The sequence below is a fragment of the Cucurbitaria berberidis genome (genome assembly GCF_010015615.1).
Source record: "Cucurbitaria berberidis CBS 394.84 unplaced genomic scaffold K460scaffold_1, whole genome shotgun sequence".
In the NCBI taxonomy this organism is placed as follows: Eukaryota; Fungi; Ascomycota; class Dothideomycetes; order Pleosporales; family Cucurbitariaceae; genus Cucurbitaria; species Cucurbitaria berberidis.
In genome coordinates, this window is record NW_024468935.1 from 5,729,166 (window position 1) to 5,748,565 (window position 19,400).

A 19,400-nucleotide genomic window follows, 5' to 3' on the forward strand; every position below is an offset into this window, starting at 1 on the left:
AAGGTGGTTAGCCCCACGCCAAGAGTTCGAAGCGGTGGCGTATGGCAGAATAATTTAATTGAACATTATCGACACCGCATACCAGATACTCGACAACAGTCTAGATTTTCTAGTTACGGGCCTAAAATACAACCCCAGACTCCCTTTCTTTCTCATACCGTCTTCTCGGCTCGAAAATGGCCACAGAACGCGGGCTCACGTCCGAGACCTCGCAACCGCGGCGCAAATCGCAAAAAGGCGCGCCTGTACATGATGAAGAAGCCCGCGCACTCGCACAATACACCGAATCAGCAACAGCACAATATGGCCGTGGTGAAAGGATACGGCCGAAGTCGGTCAAGGACAAGAAGCTACGGGCGAATATAAGGTCTCTCGAGGCCAAAAACAAGCAGGCGGCTGTAGAAGCAAAAAACGTGGAAATTCTTCTGGAAAACAATGCAGGGCTTTTGGAACCTGAGCATGAGCTCGAGAGGACGTACAGAGTACGGCAGGATGAAATTAAGCGGGAAGTCGGCGTCGAAACGGCGAAGAAGAGCTTCGAACTACGACTAGACAACCTCGGACCGTACGATGTGTGCGAGTACAGTCGCAACGGGCGCGATTTACTCATTGCCGGGAGGAAAGGTCATGTTGCCACATTCGACTGGAGGGACGGCAAGTTGGGCTGCGAACTCCAACTCAACGAAACCGTGCGTGATGCGCGATGGTTGCACACCAGCAATCAGAAGAACTTCGCCGTCGCGCAAAAGAAGTGCGTCTTCATTTACTCGGGCGACGGCGTGGAGATGCATCGACTCAACTTTCACTCCGAAGCCACACATCTCGAATACCTCCCCTACCATTTCCTCCTTGCTTCCGTCTCGACAGCGGGCATACTACGCTATACGGATGTGTCTACAGGACAGTCGCTCCCCACAATGTTCACCAAGCTCGGCCCAGCGACCGCATTCGCTCAGAACCCACACAACGCCATACTACACATCGGCCACCAGAAAGGCCTTGTAACATTATGGTCACCCAACAGCTCCGCTCCCCTCGTAAAGCTTCTTCCACACCACGGCCCCGTACGAAGTATAGCAATGGACAAGTCAGGCACCTACATGGTCAGCACATCGCAAGATCGGCGCATGTCCGTCTGGGACATTCGCATGTTTAAGGAGATGCACGCGCATCACCTACGCGTACCAGGCCAATCGCTCTCCATATCCGACCGCAATCTCACGGCCGTCGGTTACGGCACGCAGATGAGCATCTACAAGTCCGATCTCTTCACCGCCAATAAAGACGACATATCCAACCCAACGATGCCATACATGGCCTGGGGCGGAGAGGGCCTGAATATCGGCCGCGTACGCTTCTGTCCATTCGAAGATATTCTAGGCATATCGCACGACAAGGGCTTCTCCTCCATCATCGTGCCCGGCGCCGGTGAACCCAATCCCGACACAATGGAAGCAGGCACCAACCCCTTCGAAACATCGCGCCAGCGCCGCGAGACAGAAGTCCACGCCCTCCTCGAAAAGATCCAGCCCGACATGATCGCCCTCAACCCCAACTTCGTCGGCAACCTAGACTTGGCATCGGATGAGCAGCGGCGACGCGAGTACAAGGCCGAACGAGGCGAGAAGGAAGAAGACAAGATTGAGAGGCTGAAGAAGCGTGGCCGCGGCCGCAATTCGGCGTTGCGCCGCTTCCTGAGGAAGAGCGGAAGCAAGAATGTCATTGATGAAGAAAAGGACAGGGCGCGCGCGGCGCTCGAGTCGCAAAAGAAGAGAAACCAGGACAAGCGGGAGAAGATGAAGAAGGAGTATGGGCCGGCGCTCGAGAGATTTGCTAAGAAGGGCTTCTAGAGAGATGGTCGCCGAGGCGTTTTCGGGGCTTAAAAGCATAGTTGGCGGGCGTCTAGTCTTGTTGCATTTCCCTGGCGTTTTCTTCATGGGCTCGAGGTGGACTTGGTAGTATATACCCTCGTATCTATCTTAAATATGTTCATTATGTCAGGGACACATCTACAAAATAACGTGTTTGTAAAAGTAGAGCAGAACGCCATATCATTTTGTCTGTCTATCTAGGTATCCGTAAATCATGCCGTTGTCATTCCAGTGCCATTGTCGCCCCATCCCAATACCTCTCACGTACCTAGAGCGTCGACTGCTGAGTCTCTGCCGCTTCACCCTTCCACATCCTCGCGACCCTCGGCCATACCCTCTTGTAAAGACTGACTGCAACACCATCCATGGGATTGATCTTGCCATCAAACGTAGCCTTGAAGTAACCATGCGTACCCAAGCTCTCCTTGATGAAGCCAGACCTTCCTCGTTTAGTCCACAGCGGCAAGCTCTTGAACCACCTCACGTCGTCGTCGTGGAAGAACATGTAGCGCACAGTAACAACGCGCTTGTTGATCTTGTAAGGGTGGCCCGTCAGAATGATGCGCTTGGCGACGATGCGGTTTGTCGAGGGAGGAAGGGAAGTTCCTGTTGCGATAAGACGTAGAGACGATGTACTTGAGGGCCCATCGGAGGCGGGCGTGGTGCGCTGGAAGTAGAGGAGCGGCACGTTACCCCATGTCAGGGGACCAATGAAGGTTGCGATTGCAGCTTGACCGGGGTGCACAAAGCGGTCAAATTTATGGACATTGTTTGGGGTATTGCCTGCTTGAGAGAAGAGCTGTAGTTTTAATTAGCTTTATGCATCGTCAAAGATAGCTTCATGACAACTTACAGGGTTGATAACGATCCTCCTCGGTCCGCACTGGACGATCAACTCCGTCTTGGACTTGATCGGAGCCTCATGGTCGGAGCTAACCTTGATGCTGTAGTTGCATGCCGTCCTCTTGTGCTCGTGTCTGAGCAGTGAAAACATCGCCAGTGGTCGTGATGACGTTTCTTGGAACTGCAATGGGACACCGCGAATGTGGACGTTCACTCTTGTGCCGGGCGCGACGCCACCAGCCCATGCTTCACGCATAAATTTTGTTGCCGTTCGCTTGTAATCCGAAATCTCAAGCAGTCGTTGCCACTCTTCTGGCTCGTATGGTCGGTCTTCTTCCGTCTCCCAGGGACTAGTCTTTAGACTCTTCAATCCACGGTATCGAATGAGACGCTCACGCGCGTTCACGTTTGGATGAAGTTCGATTTCGTCCGGGAATTCAAGATCCTCATCCGCTTCGTTCTTTCTAGACTTTCGGTATGCTTCGATTTGTTCGACCTCATCTTCCGGTGATGGATCCAAAAACATTTCTGATTGAGGGTACTCTGAAGGACCACCTTCTGTCATTGCCTTACCATCGAGGTCCATGCCCTCCACGCCATCTGCCGGGTGAGCCGCCTGACTTTGACCCTCTTCCGGAACGTCTTCCATGTCGAAGTCTTCAAGATCAGATCCAGAGTCAGACAGGTCGTCAAGGTACCACGCGCTCTGATATGTGCTGGTGCCCTTTGGTAAACGCTTTGGCCGCACTTTTTCGTACTCTTCCTCTTCATCTGAAAAGTAGTGGTGATCGTCGAGCAGGACTCCTTTGCGTTCTGTTGGAGCTACAGATGCGGCATAGTTAGTGACATCGTCCATAATGGTCTCCTCTGGTGCCAAATCCGCCAAGTCATCTTGGTCTTCGGTAGGGCGCTCCAAAGTATCGTCTACTTCTGCGTCGATCTCCATGCCCTCTCCTTTACCCCGCTTCTTCGCCTCTAAGGGCGCCGCAACAATCTTGTCAATCTGAAAGTCACCCCAGTCGCCAACTTGGGCCAGTCTGTCGGCCTTCAAGCCAAGACCTCGAACTACTCCTGTCAAGACGACCTCGCCCGTACCGTCTCCGCCAATTGCAGACTTGCCACCTGACCAAGAAATATCCTCGATAAACATGTAGCTCCTCTGGTCCCTCCACCTGACACCTTTCGTAGTTGTTGTGCATAATGATCGCACAAGGTTCGAGGCCTCTTGTCGGTTGTCGAGGGAGTAGACGCGCTCGGTGGACGGCAGCCAGTGGGTTATGTATGACTTCAACGACGCAACCACGGATGGCCTTTGTTTCGCAGGCTCAACCTTGTCTAGTGCCTGTACCACTGTGAATGTGTTTGAGATACCCTGGCTCTCGACCGATTTCAATATCAATTCGCCCTCGGCGTCCACCTCCTCTTCTGCTGAGAGTACAAAGACTACAAAGTCTGCAACACGGCAGGCGTCCAGGGTGGCCAAGAGATCCCTCTGCACCACCAAGTATTGCACCTTCTGTTTGAACCGGTCAACGTTTGTCCGCGTCCATCCTGCTTCTGGGATCTCCTCTTCGATATCGAGACTCAAGTTCAGACTGCGAACCGCTGCGGCGGCAGAACCGTCCGCGCAGAGAGGTATAATAGCGACCACCCTCGGTGCGCCATCCTTTCCAGCGAATACATTGGTAGATTTGGCGTGCTCGTTGTCCTTGTTCAGGCGCATCTGCTTCGCGCGGTTGCGGCGGTCGAACTTGGACATGACCTGCTGGTGGGGGGTTTTTCGGCTTCCGCGCTCGAGGGAGTCAACCTTTCCTATATATTCATTGTCAGAGGGTTCATCCCCAAGCTTGCGTGTCTTGTACCTTTGCTCTGCTCCTTCAGCGAGCCTTTGGTGGCATGGCGGGACTTGAAGTTCTTCTTGTTCAGCTTGGTCGTGCTGCGATGATGGTGTGATTGCGCAACAACGGGCGCCATATTGCCGTTGCCACCTGATTTGAATCTGAAGGGAATAGACGCCACTTTGACTGCGTGAATCACTTCTACGGCGGTTGGCGTGCGAGTGCGGGACACGAGATAATTTTGGTGGTCCGCTTATCGATAGCAATTTTAGTCTTTCCTCGGTTGTGGCGTCATGGCTAGTCGTTGCACCAAGGAGCGACTCCTGTTACCACTCTTCTCCAACCGCTTTTCAACCAACTCTGCAGCATATGACCCATACTGAAGTTTCTTTTGGCTGCCCAGAGCGATGGATGTTCCCGGGTTCTCTCTGTTAGGTAAGAGATGATACCAGTCACGAGATCAACGCCTCATGTTCTCCCCTGCCTCTCCATTTTCATTCTGCCCTCCCAACCCGCGGAATACAGATTGAATAGAAGTGATGCGATTGATCATGCTGTTTTATTCCGCTTTTGAATTGTGGAGAGAAACATAGACGGTGTAGAGCCTGAATATGGCAACCGAGGAAGTAAACTAGAACTGGACACTGCCTTCATCCTTGCTGTCTATTAGTAGTTAGTATTCAACTAACAGCCGTTTGCTCCTCCCCGTAAATGCCCAGCTGGCATCACATTCAAGGCCTCTAGGCTTATCTCTCTCACTCGTCCCTTCCTTTACCTTTACTTTCCGAAGCAGTCAACAGCTTCTTCAGGCAGCCGCCATCCACTCTATATAGCCCCCTCGGCCACCCACTTCCTCCCGACATCATCACTCCGCAACTTTGTCAGCACCCTCTCTCTGAAAACAACTCCTTGCAACAGCTCTACTATCAACACTATCAACAGTACCAACCATGGGAGGCCGCCGCAACATGCACACATATAATCAGGAGGAGATCGATAGGTAAGTACAGATTCTTGTGGTCAAACCAACCAGAACACCTTACCCGCAGTTCGAGTAGACTTTTGGTGTGCTAATCTCAATACAGGCTCCAGGGTATCCCACTTCCAGAGAAGATCAGATGTGGCCGCTGCCTCAAGAACCTCAATAGCCAGGCCAAGTATTCCGTCAAACAGCTCACAGAAGCGCGCGCACAGATCAAGAACTTCGGCAGAATGAACAAAGCCATCAACTGTCGGAAGTGCATGGGCGAGAAAGCCACTGAGATCGAATGCACAGTGTGCAACAAGACAAAGGGGTTGGAGGAGTTCGCTAATTCTCAACGCAACAAGCCGGACACGGCGAGATGCTTCAAATGTACGGATGAGCGCGTCAGCCAAGAGGCAATCAACGACGAAAAGTACAAGGATCCCAAGAACGCCTTCGTCACACCTGACCACTCTGGCGGCAACTACCCCGAGTACTTTTCTTCAGCCACGTCAACGACCGATTCCTCTTCTACCTATGTAAGCAGATAAACCTTCTGAACGAAGACATTACTTCGTGTATTGGTGCTAATTAAGATAGGGCGACAAGTCGTGGAACTCTGTCAACGGTGACCACGACAACGGTTCCATAGCTTTAACACAAGGACTACAGGCTATGTCCGTTTCGGGTTCTTCCAACGAGACGGCGGCCAACTCTGGATACACGTATCCTTCTGCCCGCGACTTCAAGAGCGGGGACGATGGTAACTGGACGGAAGTCCGTACCAAATCATGGCACACAGAGTCTACTGGACCTGCGAGCACCAGCTCTGGTTTCAACTCCAACAGATATGGCAAGGCTCCGGCTACCTCCACCACCGGGCCCGCTCTCACTCTCGTTTCTGGTGGAGCCGAACGATCCGAGACATCTGAATCTCGCCACAATGGATGGGCCAAGAAGAGTGATATCCCACGTGGATCTTATAACATGGGGGTGTCGCTTGTAAGTTGTAACACTCATAGAGACTGCCCTATACTCGACATCTAATTTTTGGGTGAGAAAGGAGACATTTAGCTAATGAAGTTACAGCCACCAATGGGACATAACGAAGACGAAGTCGATGGATTCGACTATTGGGTTGAGGAGGACGAGGAGGACGAGGAAGCAGCAAGCGACAGCGACAGCGACGACGACGACGACGACACCCAGATCTAGCAGGCACAACTCCTACTTCTGGGGCTTATCGTGGGTTCAGGTTGAAGTTTACGGCACACAAAGCAACCGACCAAAAGCGCAAGGTCCTTAATGCGAATGGATTGCTAAAAAAAGTACTTCTGTTCATGGGTCGGGTTTCCTTATGCGATGTATCCCTTTTCATTACGGCATGGTGGGATGATTATTTTTCTCCAAACAGCGATATCCATTCCAATAGCGCTCTGGCATAGGGTCAATTGATAGCATAGATTAAGTCATATTCCTGTGGCGCATGCGAGGTGAAAGAACTCATGAGAAGACTAGGCTGCATCCAGTCACTAATTGCCACCACGTGACCGCGCGCCCTGCGTTTTCGGCGGACGCGCTTCCTTACTTACACTTCTGACACCCCCGCTTGCCGATCCTAACTTTACCCAACGCAAACATCTGGTTGTCGTCTCTCACCATCGCGATCACGGCAATTGAGGTTAAATTCTTGCACCATGTAAGTCCAAAGTCGCATGCGAATGCTTCATCTCGCATAGCTAACGAGTGGCGACAGGAGCGGGCGACGAGGAGCAAGAGGAACGGGCATTCGGGGGCCGCACTCTGCGCTGACAGACTTCTTGGCCGTAAGTCAGCCCTTATCTAGAAGATCGTTCTGATTGAGGTTCGTGGTGCTGGGGAGAGGCATGCCTCAGCAGCAGCAACCCTCATACGGGCTCACGAAAAGGACGCAAGGATAAATCTCAAACTCGAGCACTAACACTTTGACCCAGGCCAACAACATCTCCGCCCAAGAGATCCGCGATTCATATCGCCAGCGCGTGCAACGAGCCGAGCAGGACGCCCCTCCTGATGCAGACAACGGTGAAGGTCCGTCGAACACCGAGAATAATGGTGAAGATCCTACCGAGGAGGACCTACTGGCAGAGTCCTCTGTCATGGCAGCCGAACGCAGCCGCAAGCGCAAGCGCAACCAGGACGAAGCCATCGCAAAGATAAAGAAGGGCAAGGAAACGAAAAAGAAGGCTGCCTCCAAGAAGAAAAAGAAAGGCTCGGACGACGAGTCTGACTTTGAGGACATGATGGACATGTACAAGAAAGCGAAACCGCTGCCTGGACAGTTGGATAATTGCGAGCTCTGCAGCAAGCGGTTCACCGTCACGCCATACAGCAAGGCTGGGCCTGAAGGCGGATTGCTCTGCACCCCTTGCGGCAAAGAAATGGTCAAGGAAGCCAAGGCACACGAAAAGTCAACTAAGCCTGTCGTCCGCAAGGGCCGTAGGAAGATTGAGAGCAACCGTCTGGACGGTATGACTATGGGCGGGCCGAAATCGCTGCAGCTGCTATGCATCGAGAAACTCGCCAAGCACTCCGAGGACATTGATGAGCTGGGTGAGATGCCAGAGGGCGTCATGAACCGTATCAGTGAAATCTTCTCCAAGAAGAGAGCAATGAACTCCACGACGATGAAGCTGTTCCTGCAGCCAGATATGGAGTCGGTAGCTATTCATGAGGCAGCGTGTAAGTCTAACACCGATCCATTGCGTGCGATATTCTGGGACTAATCGCATTACCAGACCTTGAAACAGAAGACTATAACCAGATCTTTGCTGTCTGCCCGAACGTCAAGCGAGTTTCTCTGCGCAATTGCTGCCAGTTCAAGGACAGCAACATTGACTACATGAACGAGAAGGCCAAAGCTCTCACTGACATCCAGCTTCTGGGTGCCAATTTAGTCTCGAACGACAAGTGGGCCGAACTCTTCATCGCGCGAGGCCAAGACCTCAAGTCCTTCAAGGTAGAGTGGCTAGACGCTGCTTTTGACGACCAGGCTGTGGAGGCGCTTACAACCTTCTGCCCCAATCTCGAACGCCTCAAACTGGAACGCTGCAAGCGGATTGGAAAAGACAGCATCGACGCGATTGCCCGGCTACATCATCTCAAGCATCTCACCCTACGCTTCTACGAGCCTATCCCTCGTGAGAAGCTCATCCACCTCATAACTTCTGTAGGCGCCCACCTACGCACACTCTGCTTGGAGCACTTCCTCGATGACTCGGTAGATCCTACAGATGATGTCCTCGAGATCATTCACGACACCTGTCGCCATCTGATCAAGTTCCGCTTTACTGAGAACAACGAGTGCACTGATGCCGGCTATGTCAATCTCTTTTCGAACTGGGCGAACCCGCCATTGCACTACATCGACGTGAACAGCACACGCGACATGGACAACACCAACCCGGATGGCCCGGAAGACTGCCCTATAGGTTTGGCTTCAGACGGTTTCCGCGAGATGATGAGCCACTCTGGCAAGCGCGTTGAGTTTCTAGACATATCGTCGTGCCGACACATCTCACACAGCACCTTGGTAGAAATCTTCGACGGGACGCGACAGTATCCACATCTTCGCGAAGTCAACCTTTCGTTCTGTCCCGTCGTCGACACGGAGATCATAGCGGGTGTCTTCCGGTCTTGCCCAATGATCAAGAAGGTCGTCACATTTGGCTGTTTCCAAGTTGCCGATGTGGTCGTGCCGAGGGGCATCGTATTGATCGGTGCTCCAAGAGCGCAGGATCAGATCGAGCAGTTCGGGGAGGTGGTGTTTGACTTCCAGAAGAATGCACAGAAGGAGAAGGATGACATGAGGGCTATGGGACGTATTGTGCCAGTCATGGGCTGAGCCGGTCGTCAACAGGCGTTGGAGGAGTGGCAGTCTTTACACTGGACCAACCCACGCACTCACACTAACGCCCCCTACGAAAACGGTGTTAGGCGTTCATGAAAGGGCTATGGCAGGGCACTTCATTTCTTATACATTTCTTTTTTCTCGGCGTCGGCGATCCAGTCCCAGCTGACATGGAACAACGTCCATGTCCTGGATTCACGCTTGATATATATGCATTTCACGACTTGATAAATTTCTATGTGCTATTCTCCAGGTCCTTGTTGTGAGATCGTCTCCGGCCGAGGCTGCATGTGTCCGCGCCGGGTGCCTGCAGAAGCGGAAAGGCGCTAACACCCGGGAAGGAAAGGGGCGCCTTCCTCCAGCATCAAGCTCGCCGCTCTGCCGGGTGTGCGTTGTCGACCATTCCTACATCGAACGCCTTCTCCCTAGTTTTCACCGTCTTCAATATCGCCCGAGACACTTGATGCTACCATGGCATTGGTAAGCGCTTGTTTGGAGAGGCTCTGCTCGGTCAGCATTGAGTCAAGAGCACAGCTCATATTTGCGCAGCATAGTAGACTGTTGGGTCGTACAACAGAAGTACACTTTGACTACTCGAGCAAATTTCCAGTGTCCTTAACACAAGCCCTCCGTTATGCGATCCATAAAGCGCTCCTGGACTGGGCCCTTGCACTCTGGTAGAGAGCATGCGGCGTCTCATCTCAGACACCCTTCTCGGGCGTTCGAGCTTTCCAGGACGTTCCGACTACATGGCAACATGCTCCGAGGTTTCAAAACGTCGCATTCACACGGCCTTGTGGGGTTCCTGCAGTCGATCATAACGCCTCTGTTGTGCATGCTCCGATAAGCAGCCCGAATCATCCCGCTACTTGCCTGGTCTTCGCTGGGGACATTACTGTGACAAGGTATGTTGCGAGCATATCCCCTCTTTTGGACTGATATCACCGAAACTAGACTAGGTATCTCACAGCATGCTAAAGATCCTCTCCGAGGACTCTTATGTCGCGCAAAGCCAAGAGCATAGCCGACGAGAGCAAGGCAACTGCGCCGATCAAAGTTTCGACTTCATTCGCTCGCATGAGTTGACACTGGAAGACTCGAGAAACGAGGTGGCACGACTCATGTGGTGCAATCCCTGCCAGCTCATCTACTTAGCGAGCAATGTGGATCTGGAGGTGAAGTCGACATGCAGTCTGCTGTGCATGATCCCAACGCGTTCGTATCCCATGCTGAACGAATACAATTCCAAATCGGGATTAGGATTGATATTAGGAAATGGGACGATGGATGGAGAGTGTGGGATATCCAGAATAAGCACGCAGGGATTCTGTGACGCGTCTTTTGATAAAGCAAGACCCCCCTCACACTAGTAAAGCTTATTCGAAAAGTCAGCGGGCGTCATCTGACAACGGCATTCACAACGGAGCTGCGGATACTTGGACATGGGTTGCTACCTCTAAATATTCAGACTGCGCACGAGGAAGTGGGACTTTCAGGATGTAAGTGCCGAGGAGGTTACACGAAATGTGCGTTGATCGTGACAGGTCGTTTCTTGGTGGTTAGTCCGCATGTGGCGTAACAAACCATCGTTTTACTATTCCCTCACTTGCTTCAGTTCGCCAATTTGGACTCGTACAGCATTGATAGGAAGCATCAGCATTGAACGGCGATGGGTTGTTGCTGACATTGTTGAATCATGAAGCGGTTGATCCGGTGGACCGAGTCATGGACTTGGGCATCATTTTGTGGAGATCCCAACGAGGCACCGCACCCGGGGTGTGCACGGTACTTTTCTAGAACATCTTTAAACCCAGCCTCAAATCTCGAAACAGCCATAGCTCTCGGTGTTTTGGCGGCCTAGTAAGTCGTGGCTACCGCCACTTTGATAATTTGGGCTGACGGACTTGGCCGCAGACTTTGGTGGCGACGAGTCAAATCACGGAAATAACTACACTACATATACATCAAGCTAATCGGCAATTTTGCCTCACGCTTTGACTTTGCCAATCTGTCGGGCTTGACGACCGTGATTCGCTCCGACCCCGTCTCATGGTGACCATAGCTTCCTCGGAACGCATCACCACATGATACCATGAAGTAATCCTCTCATGGGTTACACCAATCGACACAATGCTGGTCACAACTCAGTCGGCGAAACGGGCAATCAGGTTTTCTCACCGCTTCAGCGACTCGTAATCTGACAGATCGAATAATCTCCGTTGACGAAAAGGCTTGTTCATGGCGCCCTGCGATCCGACTTGAATGCCACGTCGCGTACGTTGGCTGCTCAAGTGAACAGAGCGGTGGGTCCGCTTTTGGTTGCTTTGATATCAACTAAGCTTGCCATCACCTTCATTTCGATCAACACTCTTCTACAGCACAACCAAATAGTTTCACAGCTCCCATCATGTCCCCTTACGAGCACCACCACGGAATCTATCCGCACCGCCACTAGTCCCACTAATATCTTTCCATCTCAGAAGCTTAATGCATGGACGTTGAGCTAGTCGGGATGGAGTGAGGTTCGACGGATACGAGCGGAGTCATCCTAAACTGGCCAGCTTTTGGCGCCATTTGATGACTTCTTCGACCGAGCCGTCGTTCAAACCTCCGCCGATTGTTGTATGTCTCTGCCAGGAACACTGTCTTGGCATTGGCAGGAAGATATACAATCCCAGCCAGGTGTGCCCCGATTGTCTGAAACGACACGATCCTCAACAACTCCGTGTGTGGGCGGACAACGACACTGCTGCCCTATCGCTTATAGACGAAGAATCGGCACGAAAGCAAGTGCTGAAGCGAAACATTGAAGCACATGGTCGCTATTTTTGCGCCTTCGAAGACCCAGATTATCAGCACTGTAGGTGGCGGCAGAGCGATCTAAATCTGCGTGGTACCCGTTTGAACTGCAGCTCCGTACGTACCAAGGGTACAGCCTGCGCGAGGTGCTGGAACCGGCATCTACAGAAGATCCAAATCATACAGTACTTCACGCCAACTGGGCATTGCCATGAGGAGGCAGACAAGGCTGTAGCGAGGTTGGAGGGAACGGAGGCGAGCACTGAGGGAGTAGAGGATGACTTGGAAGGCTACAACGAAATGCTAATTTGATATTGAACAAGTCAAAGACGGTCGATTGGTAAGAAATCTTGGTCCTCATTATTTTCGACGTGCTAACAAAAACAAGCTCCATGTTACCCATCCTTCTGCTTATTATGCTAGCGCCACCGAAGCCTCATTGCGCATTCGGAGTCGCTTGTGACTCATCCCCAGAAGGGCAGGAGAAAGGTCCAAACATTTGCTCATGGTGCAAAAACATGAGCTTCGATGCCTTGTACGAAAAATCCGAGACACAACCAGAAACACGCTATATAAAGCGCCTCATCGACGCCTACATGCACCAACTCGAGCGAGACAGCGAAGAACGAATCATCAAAGGCTGGTCATACCTTTGCGCTTGCAAAGACCCGGAGTATCGATTCCAAACCTGGCGGCAAGACTTCAACCCAAGAGATTCACGAGTTTGCGGTACAGTGCGCCATCGAGGCCAGCTATGCGCGCGGTGTTATCGCAAGGCTCTTGAGCAAGACCAATCATGGCTTGCACACTTCGAAGGCGACAGGCTTGGATTTCCGTGTGTTTTCGAGGACCCGCGGTTGAGACGGCAAACTGATATGAGTTGGAGGATTGGACCCGTGGATGAGTTGGGCCGTCCGGATCCTTGCTGGGAGAAGGATTCAAGAAAACATGGACGATGTGAGAGGGCGGGACAAAAGAATCAGTTGTGTCAGAAGTGCTTCAATCGCATGTGTGAGATTAGAGGGTTTGGGAGGTACTTTGACACCGAGTGGGGCACGTTGCGTGAGGGTTTTGGCGTTTAAAGAGGGGGGACGCTAATTGTCGATGATGACTGCCTGCAAAAGTAACGCAAAGAGGGACGACCAGGTTTGAAACGAAACAGAACCTTTCGGCAGTATTCAAGTTCCCTATTTCAACTACAGGAAACTGGCGAGGTCGCATCGCTACATCAAATCGACTCAAATACACCTTCTGGATCTTACGTCCGGATATGGTAGCAATTCAGAGGCAAATAATCGTCGTCTTCGTCCTTCACTTGGAAGGTAACCTGGATTGGAGACTGCACCTAACGAACCAAGTTGATGCGGCTTTCCATCAATGACAGCCCAGGACGTACATGTGCATCACCTAGGACAATAACGAAGAAGACGTGTAATGGAAGAAACGGTTTAAACTGAGGCGCACCCCGAACGCCATGGTGCCTTCGGACGCGCAGGATAGGGGGATACGTATTCGAAGTTTTCGCCGGAGGAGGAAAGATTGTGCTACATTCTTTATCCCTACGTGCAATGAGTATAGGACTACTTCGATCGGTGTATGGGAGTGATATCTGCAGTATTCAACTGGTGAAGAGCTTCATAGCACGATAGATGGGTTAGGGTGGGGAGAGGGAGACTTGACGTTGTCACCAAGGCAGCTTGCGGAAGATGCACTTTCGGGTCGCGTTTCTCCGCATCTGCTACCAAATGACTGTATTCAGCCTTCATGGACAGTCTGGTTTGTGGCACATTTTAAAGGCTTCAAAAGTGGACACCCATATCCTTGTTTGGACAGCAAACTCTCATCGGTTCATTCATATCTTCTAGAGCTGTGCAGCACTGACTCACTTTAACGGCTGCGTCAACACACCTTAGGACGGGCATGGACATCAACAGTATCCTCCTAGAGAAGGTTTTAACAGCGTGGTGACAGAAATGCAGCAATGCAAGAAAATTCTGTCGGAAGAGAGGATGACACAAAGTATGTTATAAATTAGTGACTTCCAAGCTTCCGTAGGGATCGCCCAAATCCAGCATTACCAAAACCTGGTCAGTCAGGCAAGACCTGCAGGTGACTTGATTGTACGGACTTCTGTGAGTAACCGGCATGGCATGACTGTACACATCAGGCAGTATAGTGACTCCCTTGCCATATAAAGGGTTGTAGATAACTAGCAATCAACCCTCTTTCGGCCCAGCAAACAAAATATCAGAATAAAACACGCACTAAAGCGATCGAAATATCAGTACTAGGTACCACCGGGAAATCTTTTTATGCGCAAGAGCTAAGCTACTACTGCCGAGAAATGGCGCCTTTCAAAAGGCCATGCGTATTCGCCGGGGCTTGCATCGACGGGTGTGAGGAAAAGGGCCCCGAGCCTTGCTTTGATTGTTTCAAGACCCATCCATGGATCCTACAACTACAAATTGCCGAAGGAAAGAAGGAAAACGACGAATCCATCAAAGCCGCACTAGAGTCGCTCATAGAAAGACAGCAAACAACATCTGAGACTGGATATCCCTGTATCATCCGGCAGCGCTTATACCTGAATAGTGAAACGGCGTGGTGGATTAAACCTATACTCGAGGGCAGGCTGGAACAGCGAGCAGAGTGGGTGAAGACAAGGCCGGTGGAAAATCCTCACATGATTAATTGTCCAAGCGTTCCCAGCAAAAATCAATTGTGTCTAGGGTGTCTTCAGGCATGGCGAGCACGTTTCACGTATTGCACGCCAGATATCAAAGAACAGTTCAGGGAAGATGGACGGCTGGACGTTGATCGGGCGGGGATGCCGAATCTGTCGTAGGTCGAGTTGCGACGAGGGAGGAAATATGGCAGCACCACACGCTGTTATGGTAGAAGCAGTTGAAGTGCGGAGATGTTTTCAATTACTTCAAGTTCGTTGATAGAAAACTTATTGGGTGTCCGGGTTTCTAATACCACGAGCTCTATGAAGGTGGGGAAGCGTTCAGTCCAGCACTTGTATACCAGTACTGTTTTTTGCTGCAAAATCGCCTCTACGGTTTTTAGAGAAAGCCGGGCGAGGTCTGCAACTCCAATCCTCTTTCGGCCAAACAATTGTTAGGACATTTCCAACCAGTAGCTCGCTACGTGAAACATGCTAGCTGACTGCAGCATTCTTTTTGAAGATGAATCTCAATCATATCTCAGTCCAAGCCCGAACTTTTACTAGTCATATCCACGAGACGGTAGATGATCTTATGCTTTGGGCCGTGCGAAGACTCAGCGTACTTGATTTGTACACGTCAACTAGCGCCGAAACTGCTTGATGACTGCTTGATGACCCAGCTATATAAAGGACTTCCGCTATCAGGGTGTCTACTCCAGAATCAAAGAAATACCACACCAAGAGATTGGAAACCAAAGCGTTTAGACGACAACCTTGACGCCCTAGAGATTATCAAATTTGAGTAATTTCGAAGAAACCTACACATGGGTCCAACTTGTTCTTTTCATCAATCGGGGTGTGTTGGCAAAAGCAGTGTGAAGGGAGAAAAAGCCTGCTCAGACTGCGCTACCGCACACCCAGAACTCATTCGAGACCAGGAGCGCGAGGTATTCGATGAAAACTCCACCTGTCTCGATATTCTACGAGCACTCGAAATCGTCATAAAAAGGCAACAGCAGGTGCCACAAGGGCTTTACCCCTGTGTCTCCCGAGATATTCGGTTCCAGAACGGAAACAAGACGTGGTGGACAAAATTTGTCGTCAATGCCAGAACGCAGAACATTGCAGATTCTAAGAAGAAGAGCTACCTTTGTAACGCTGTAATGGCACAGAACACCCTATGTGTAGACTGCCTAGAGGCAGTGCGAAAGAATCAGCCAAGACTTCTCCAGGAACAGACATTTACAAACAAAGGAATCCTAAACTTAAGTGCATGATGCGGGCTACATCGTGTGAACTATTTTAGAGAGTTCAGGGTATCTAGAGAGAGCGAAAGCGTGACGGTGGCGGTAACAGGTGTAGAGCGAATATTTGAAATTTTTATCATGGTGAATACAATCACTGACGAAGAGCCGAAGAATGACACAAGGACTTTTCATTGATTAGGCTAACCTATTTTATCTATAATGAAATGAATCATTTTTGAGCTACTTAGTATGATACATAAACCCTCACATCATGCTCGCATCTTAAAAAATTGGAAATATCCCGAGTTGACCGTCACAGCGAAGAGCTTCGTCAACAACCACCTCTCTTAGTTCTGAGTGATTCAATGACAGGGACTTAAGCCGATTGTTACGTTACAGTCATCTACAAATCGAGTATGTCTCTGTGAGATTGACACCTCGAGCTTGCGTAGTCATACATCGTTAGAGTCATCTCTATGACTGAGATAGGGTTGACACTCATTTTGTGCTCCTAAAGTCATGAATCATGCTTTTCAGTGGTATATAAATTACTTTGCATAAGAGGTTCAACATGCTCCCTCCTACTCCACAACTCCTACTATCGAATATCGAATTTGCCAAACGCTTAGATATCACGATACCAGTTCATTCGCTTCTAAAGGATCTCCGACCTTTGACTTAATGGCCGAATTCGCCCCTGATCTAACTACCATGATCGATCGCCAGCTTACATTTTACAAGGTCGACGAAAGGTGCCTAGGTTACAATGGTGGATGCGTCTCGGTATTCGTGACGGCATTAGGCAACGACCTATGCGGAATCTGCAGGAAACGCGATCTTCACGAGCTGAAGGACTTATTTTCGACGACCGAGGCAGGGAAAGAGGCCTTGAAAGGGGTTGTGAACTACCGAAGGCAACGACACCGCGAAGCCCTCGGTCAAGGACTAGTCGTCTGCGCCTTGGAGAACCTTAGATGGGAGGGAAAACTTAGAGGTTTCGTGCCAATTAGTCCTTGTCCCTGCGTCTTCGTCGACACGCCTGGTGGTGACGATGGAATGTTCTGCTGGAATTGCGCAGTTCACGAGAATATCTCTGGACGCTCCCTCTGGTTTGTCCTTCCAGCGGATGAGGGGCATACAGACGCTCGATTCAACTTCCCGTGCATCTGGGTTGATGAGAGCTTCCAGAATCACCCGTTCCGGTTGCAATTCGCCCAATCGATGGGCCCATGCAATTGGGACGAGACGAAGTATGCAGCGTCCATGTGCAGAACTTGTCGTTTAAAAGTGAATAACATGGTCGACTACTCTAGTATCATGGCCTACTTCTGGGATGATGGAAGGCTAAAGGAAGTATATCGAGGGGAGGCATCTATTCCTACGGTTCGGCGGAGTCCCCCTCTTACTATATCGGGATAAAGTGAACATCGCAATCTCTGGTAAGCCTACTGCATATACTAAGGATAACCTTGGAGGTGAATTAAATCTTTACTTTTGTATTAAACCAGCCAGTGTTACGAAAGCAGATGTCTCCCCCAAATACTGTAGAATAGATGAAGACTATCGACATTTACACAATAATACTCATTATATCACTTATATATACATATTACATAAATGCTTATATTTTATAGATATTCTAGATCCATAAGCCTGCTTTGACCTAGACACAAGGTAGCCATCCTGATCGGATCATGCTTAATACTCAAAAGTCAAATTTAGAACAACCTGATTGATGTCGTGCTATGTAGTCATTCGCTTAACCAAACATGATGATGTGTTTTGTGTTTTGAGTCACTTATTCTTCCCTCATTGATTATCACAGCATCAAGTTAGTATAGAAGTCTTCGTCAAGATAGCTGCATGAAGGACAAAAATTCTTTCCGCGTTCTCGGCCGCTTCGTACTCAAGGTGGCGTCGTAGCACAGCATAGCCTTACCCCTGAAACCCAATAGCATAAAAGTATGTTGACATAACGAGCAGACTGTGCGGCCTGCGAAATGGAAGGTGTTACTTAAACAAGACCATCTCTCGGCTTTTTTAGTCAGGTACTTGTCCTGAATGAGCTTTGGGGACGTGGAGACGTACACTGTACTACACGAGGAAATCGTGCACATCCCGCCCGTATCCTTATGCTCGAAGAGTCATGAATGTGCGATTAATCGTTGACCCACTAGGAGCGCCTTCACACAGTCAAATTGTTGTAAGGATATTTCAATGACTACAATACTGTTGACAGTTCCTCCGAATGACTAGAAATATTGCTCAGTCTCTCTAGTGACGTTAAATGTCTCGCATCTTTCACTCTCATTCCTTTTCTCCTTCCTACCCTGAAATATACCAACACCCGAGCATTTCCCATGATCAACTCACCAAGTTCTTGAACCCGGCATTATCTTCGAAGAACCGCTTTCACAACATTCTTAGAAGCAAGCGTCCGCAAGTTCATATTCCTCGTCGAATCCAAACCCAGTCGACCATAGTGGAAAATGCGCGACCCAATGGCCCCTCCTCCAAAGCCAGGCCTTGCATGCAAACTTTGGTCCCCAACGAACAACAAATGCGTGTCCATGAATAGCGAGAGAACAGGTGCTGAGATCTGCGGATACTGCCGAACACTAGACCCATGTGTATTAATGACATTGATTGCGCCCGACGACATGGAAGGCCTCAGCCAGCTAGATGCGATAAGGAAATCTCGAGAAGCAAAAGAGGTAGCTGCTTGTGAGCAGGATTTACTTATCTGCGCAATGGAGAATCCGAGTTTTGAGGGCGAGGAATGGCGTTTGGCTTTCAGGCCCAAGCAGAAGAACAAGGCGTGTCTGTTGCTCCAGCAGCCTGGCCTCGACGAGTACTGCCTATGCAAAGCGTGCATTGTAAATGAAAAGGGGTCCGTGTGGTGGGAACGCTGGGTCCGAGACATGGATTTTCTCTCAACGCCGGAGTTCCGGATCAAGTTCGAGTGCATTTGGGCGGATGATACTTACAAAGAAGAGACATGGAGAGCGCTTTTGCTGGACAAGGACGGAAAGAGAAAGAATTCATGTAGTGAAGAAATTCCTGCAAAAATGCCGGGTAGCATGTGCCATGAATGCTTTTGGGCATTCAAGGAATTGGATGATGGTGCCGTGTGGGAAAGTTTCCTTGATGTATTCTGGTATAATGGCTGTTTGAGAAGCATGTACGAGAGGGACCCGGGTCTACTAGTTGTCGTGTGAAGTGATCTGGTGAGGTGGGAGATGTTTGGATTCTGGCAAGGGACTAACTAGACTTTATCTATA

General features: G+C 50.3%; 7 protein-coding genes across 7 annotated transcripts; 6 read left to right on the plus strand and 1 right to left on the minus strand.

Moving 5' to 3' along the window:
* Nucleotides 1–176: 176 nt before the first annotated feature.
* Nucleotides 177–1,850, plus strand: K460DRAFT_271325 (U3 snoRNP-associated protein Utp7; the record flags this gene model as incomplete). The annotated part of the gene is made up of 1 exon (XM_040927712.1): nt 177–1,850. One exon carries the CDS (start codon nt 177–179, stop codon nt 1,848–1,850), a length of 1,674 nt encoding a protein of 557 aa, XP_040794204.1.
* Nucleotides 1,851–2,139: 289 nt separating this feature from the next.
* K460DRAFT_401657 (DUF663-domain-containing protein) lies at nt 2,140–4,688 on the minus strand (the record flags this gene model as incomplete). Its single annotated transcript, XM_040936438.1, has 3 exons — nt 2,140–2,670; nt 2,725–4,526; nt 4,577–4,688. 3 exons carry the CDS (start codon nt 4,686–4,688, stop codon nt 2,140–2,142), a joined length of 2,445 nt encoding a protein of 814 aa, XP_040794205.1.
* A 557-nt stretch (nt 4,689–5,245) lies between these two features.
* K460DRAFT_38780 (uncharacterized protein) lies at nt 5,246–7,009 on the plus strand. Its single transcript, XM_040935660.1, has 3 exons — nt 5,246–5,552; nt 5,638–6,055; nt 6,117–7,009. Exons 1-3 carry the CDS (start codon nt 5,503–5,505, stop codon nt 6,561–6,563), a joined length of 915 nt encoding a protein of 304 aa, XP_040794206.1. The 5' UTR covers nt 5,246–5,502; the 3' UTR covers nt 6,564–7,009.
* Nucleotides 7,010–7,126: 117 nt separating this feature from the next.
* K460DRAFT_391884 (DNA repair protein-like protein Rad7) lies at nt 7,127–9,645 on the plus strand. Its single transcript, XM_040935852.1, has 4 exons — nt 7,127–7,215; nt 7,273–7,342; nt 7,490–8,237; nt 8,294–9,645. Coding segments are annotated over exons 1-4 (1,926 nt in total). The 5' UTR covers nt 7,127–7,213; the 3' UTR covers nt 9,400–9,645.
* A 2,337-nt stretch (nt 9,646–11,982) lies between these two features.
* K460DRAFT_401660 (uncharacterized protein) lies at nt 11,983–13,286 on the plus strand (the record flags this gene model as incomplete). Its single annotated transcript, XM_040936439.1, has 3 exons — nt 11,983–12,474; nt 12,528–12,544; nt 12,593–13,286. 3 exons carry the CDS (start codon nt 11,983–11,985, stop codon nt 13,284–13,286), a joined length of 1,203 nt encoding a protein of 400 aa, XP_040794208.1.
* Nucleotides 13,287–16,800: 3,514 nt separating this feature from the next.
* Nucleotides 16,801–17,538, plus strand: K460DRAFT_401661 (uncharacterized protein; the record flags this gene model as incomplete). The annotated part of the gene is made up of 1 exon (XM_040936440.1): nt 16,801–17,538. One exon carries the CDS (start codon nt 16,801–16,803, stop codon nt 17,536–17,538), a length of 738 nt encoding a protein of 245 aa, XP_040794209.1.
* A 1,082-nt stretch (nt 17,539–18,620) lies between these two features.
* K460DRAFT_401662 (uncharacterized protein) lies at nt 18,621–19,337 on the plus strand (the record flags this gene model as incomplete). Its single annotated transcript, XM_040936441.1, has 1 exon — nt 18,621–19,337. One exon carries the CDS (start codon nt 18,621–18,623, stop codon nt 19,335–19,337), a length of 717 nt encoding a protein of 238 aa, XP_040794210.1.
* Nucleotides 19,338–19,400: the final 63 nt, after the last annotated feature.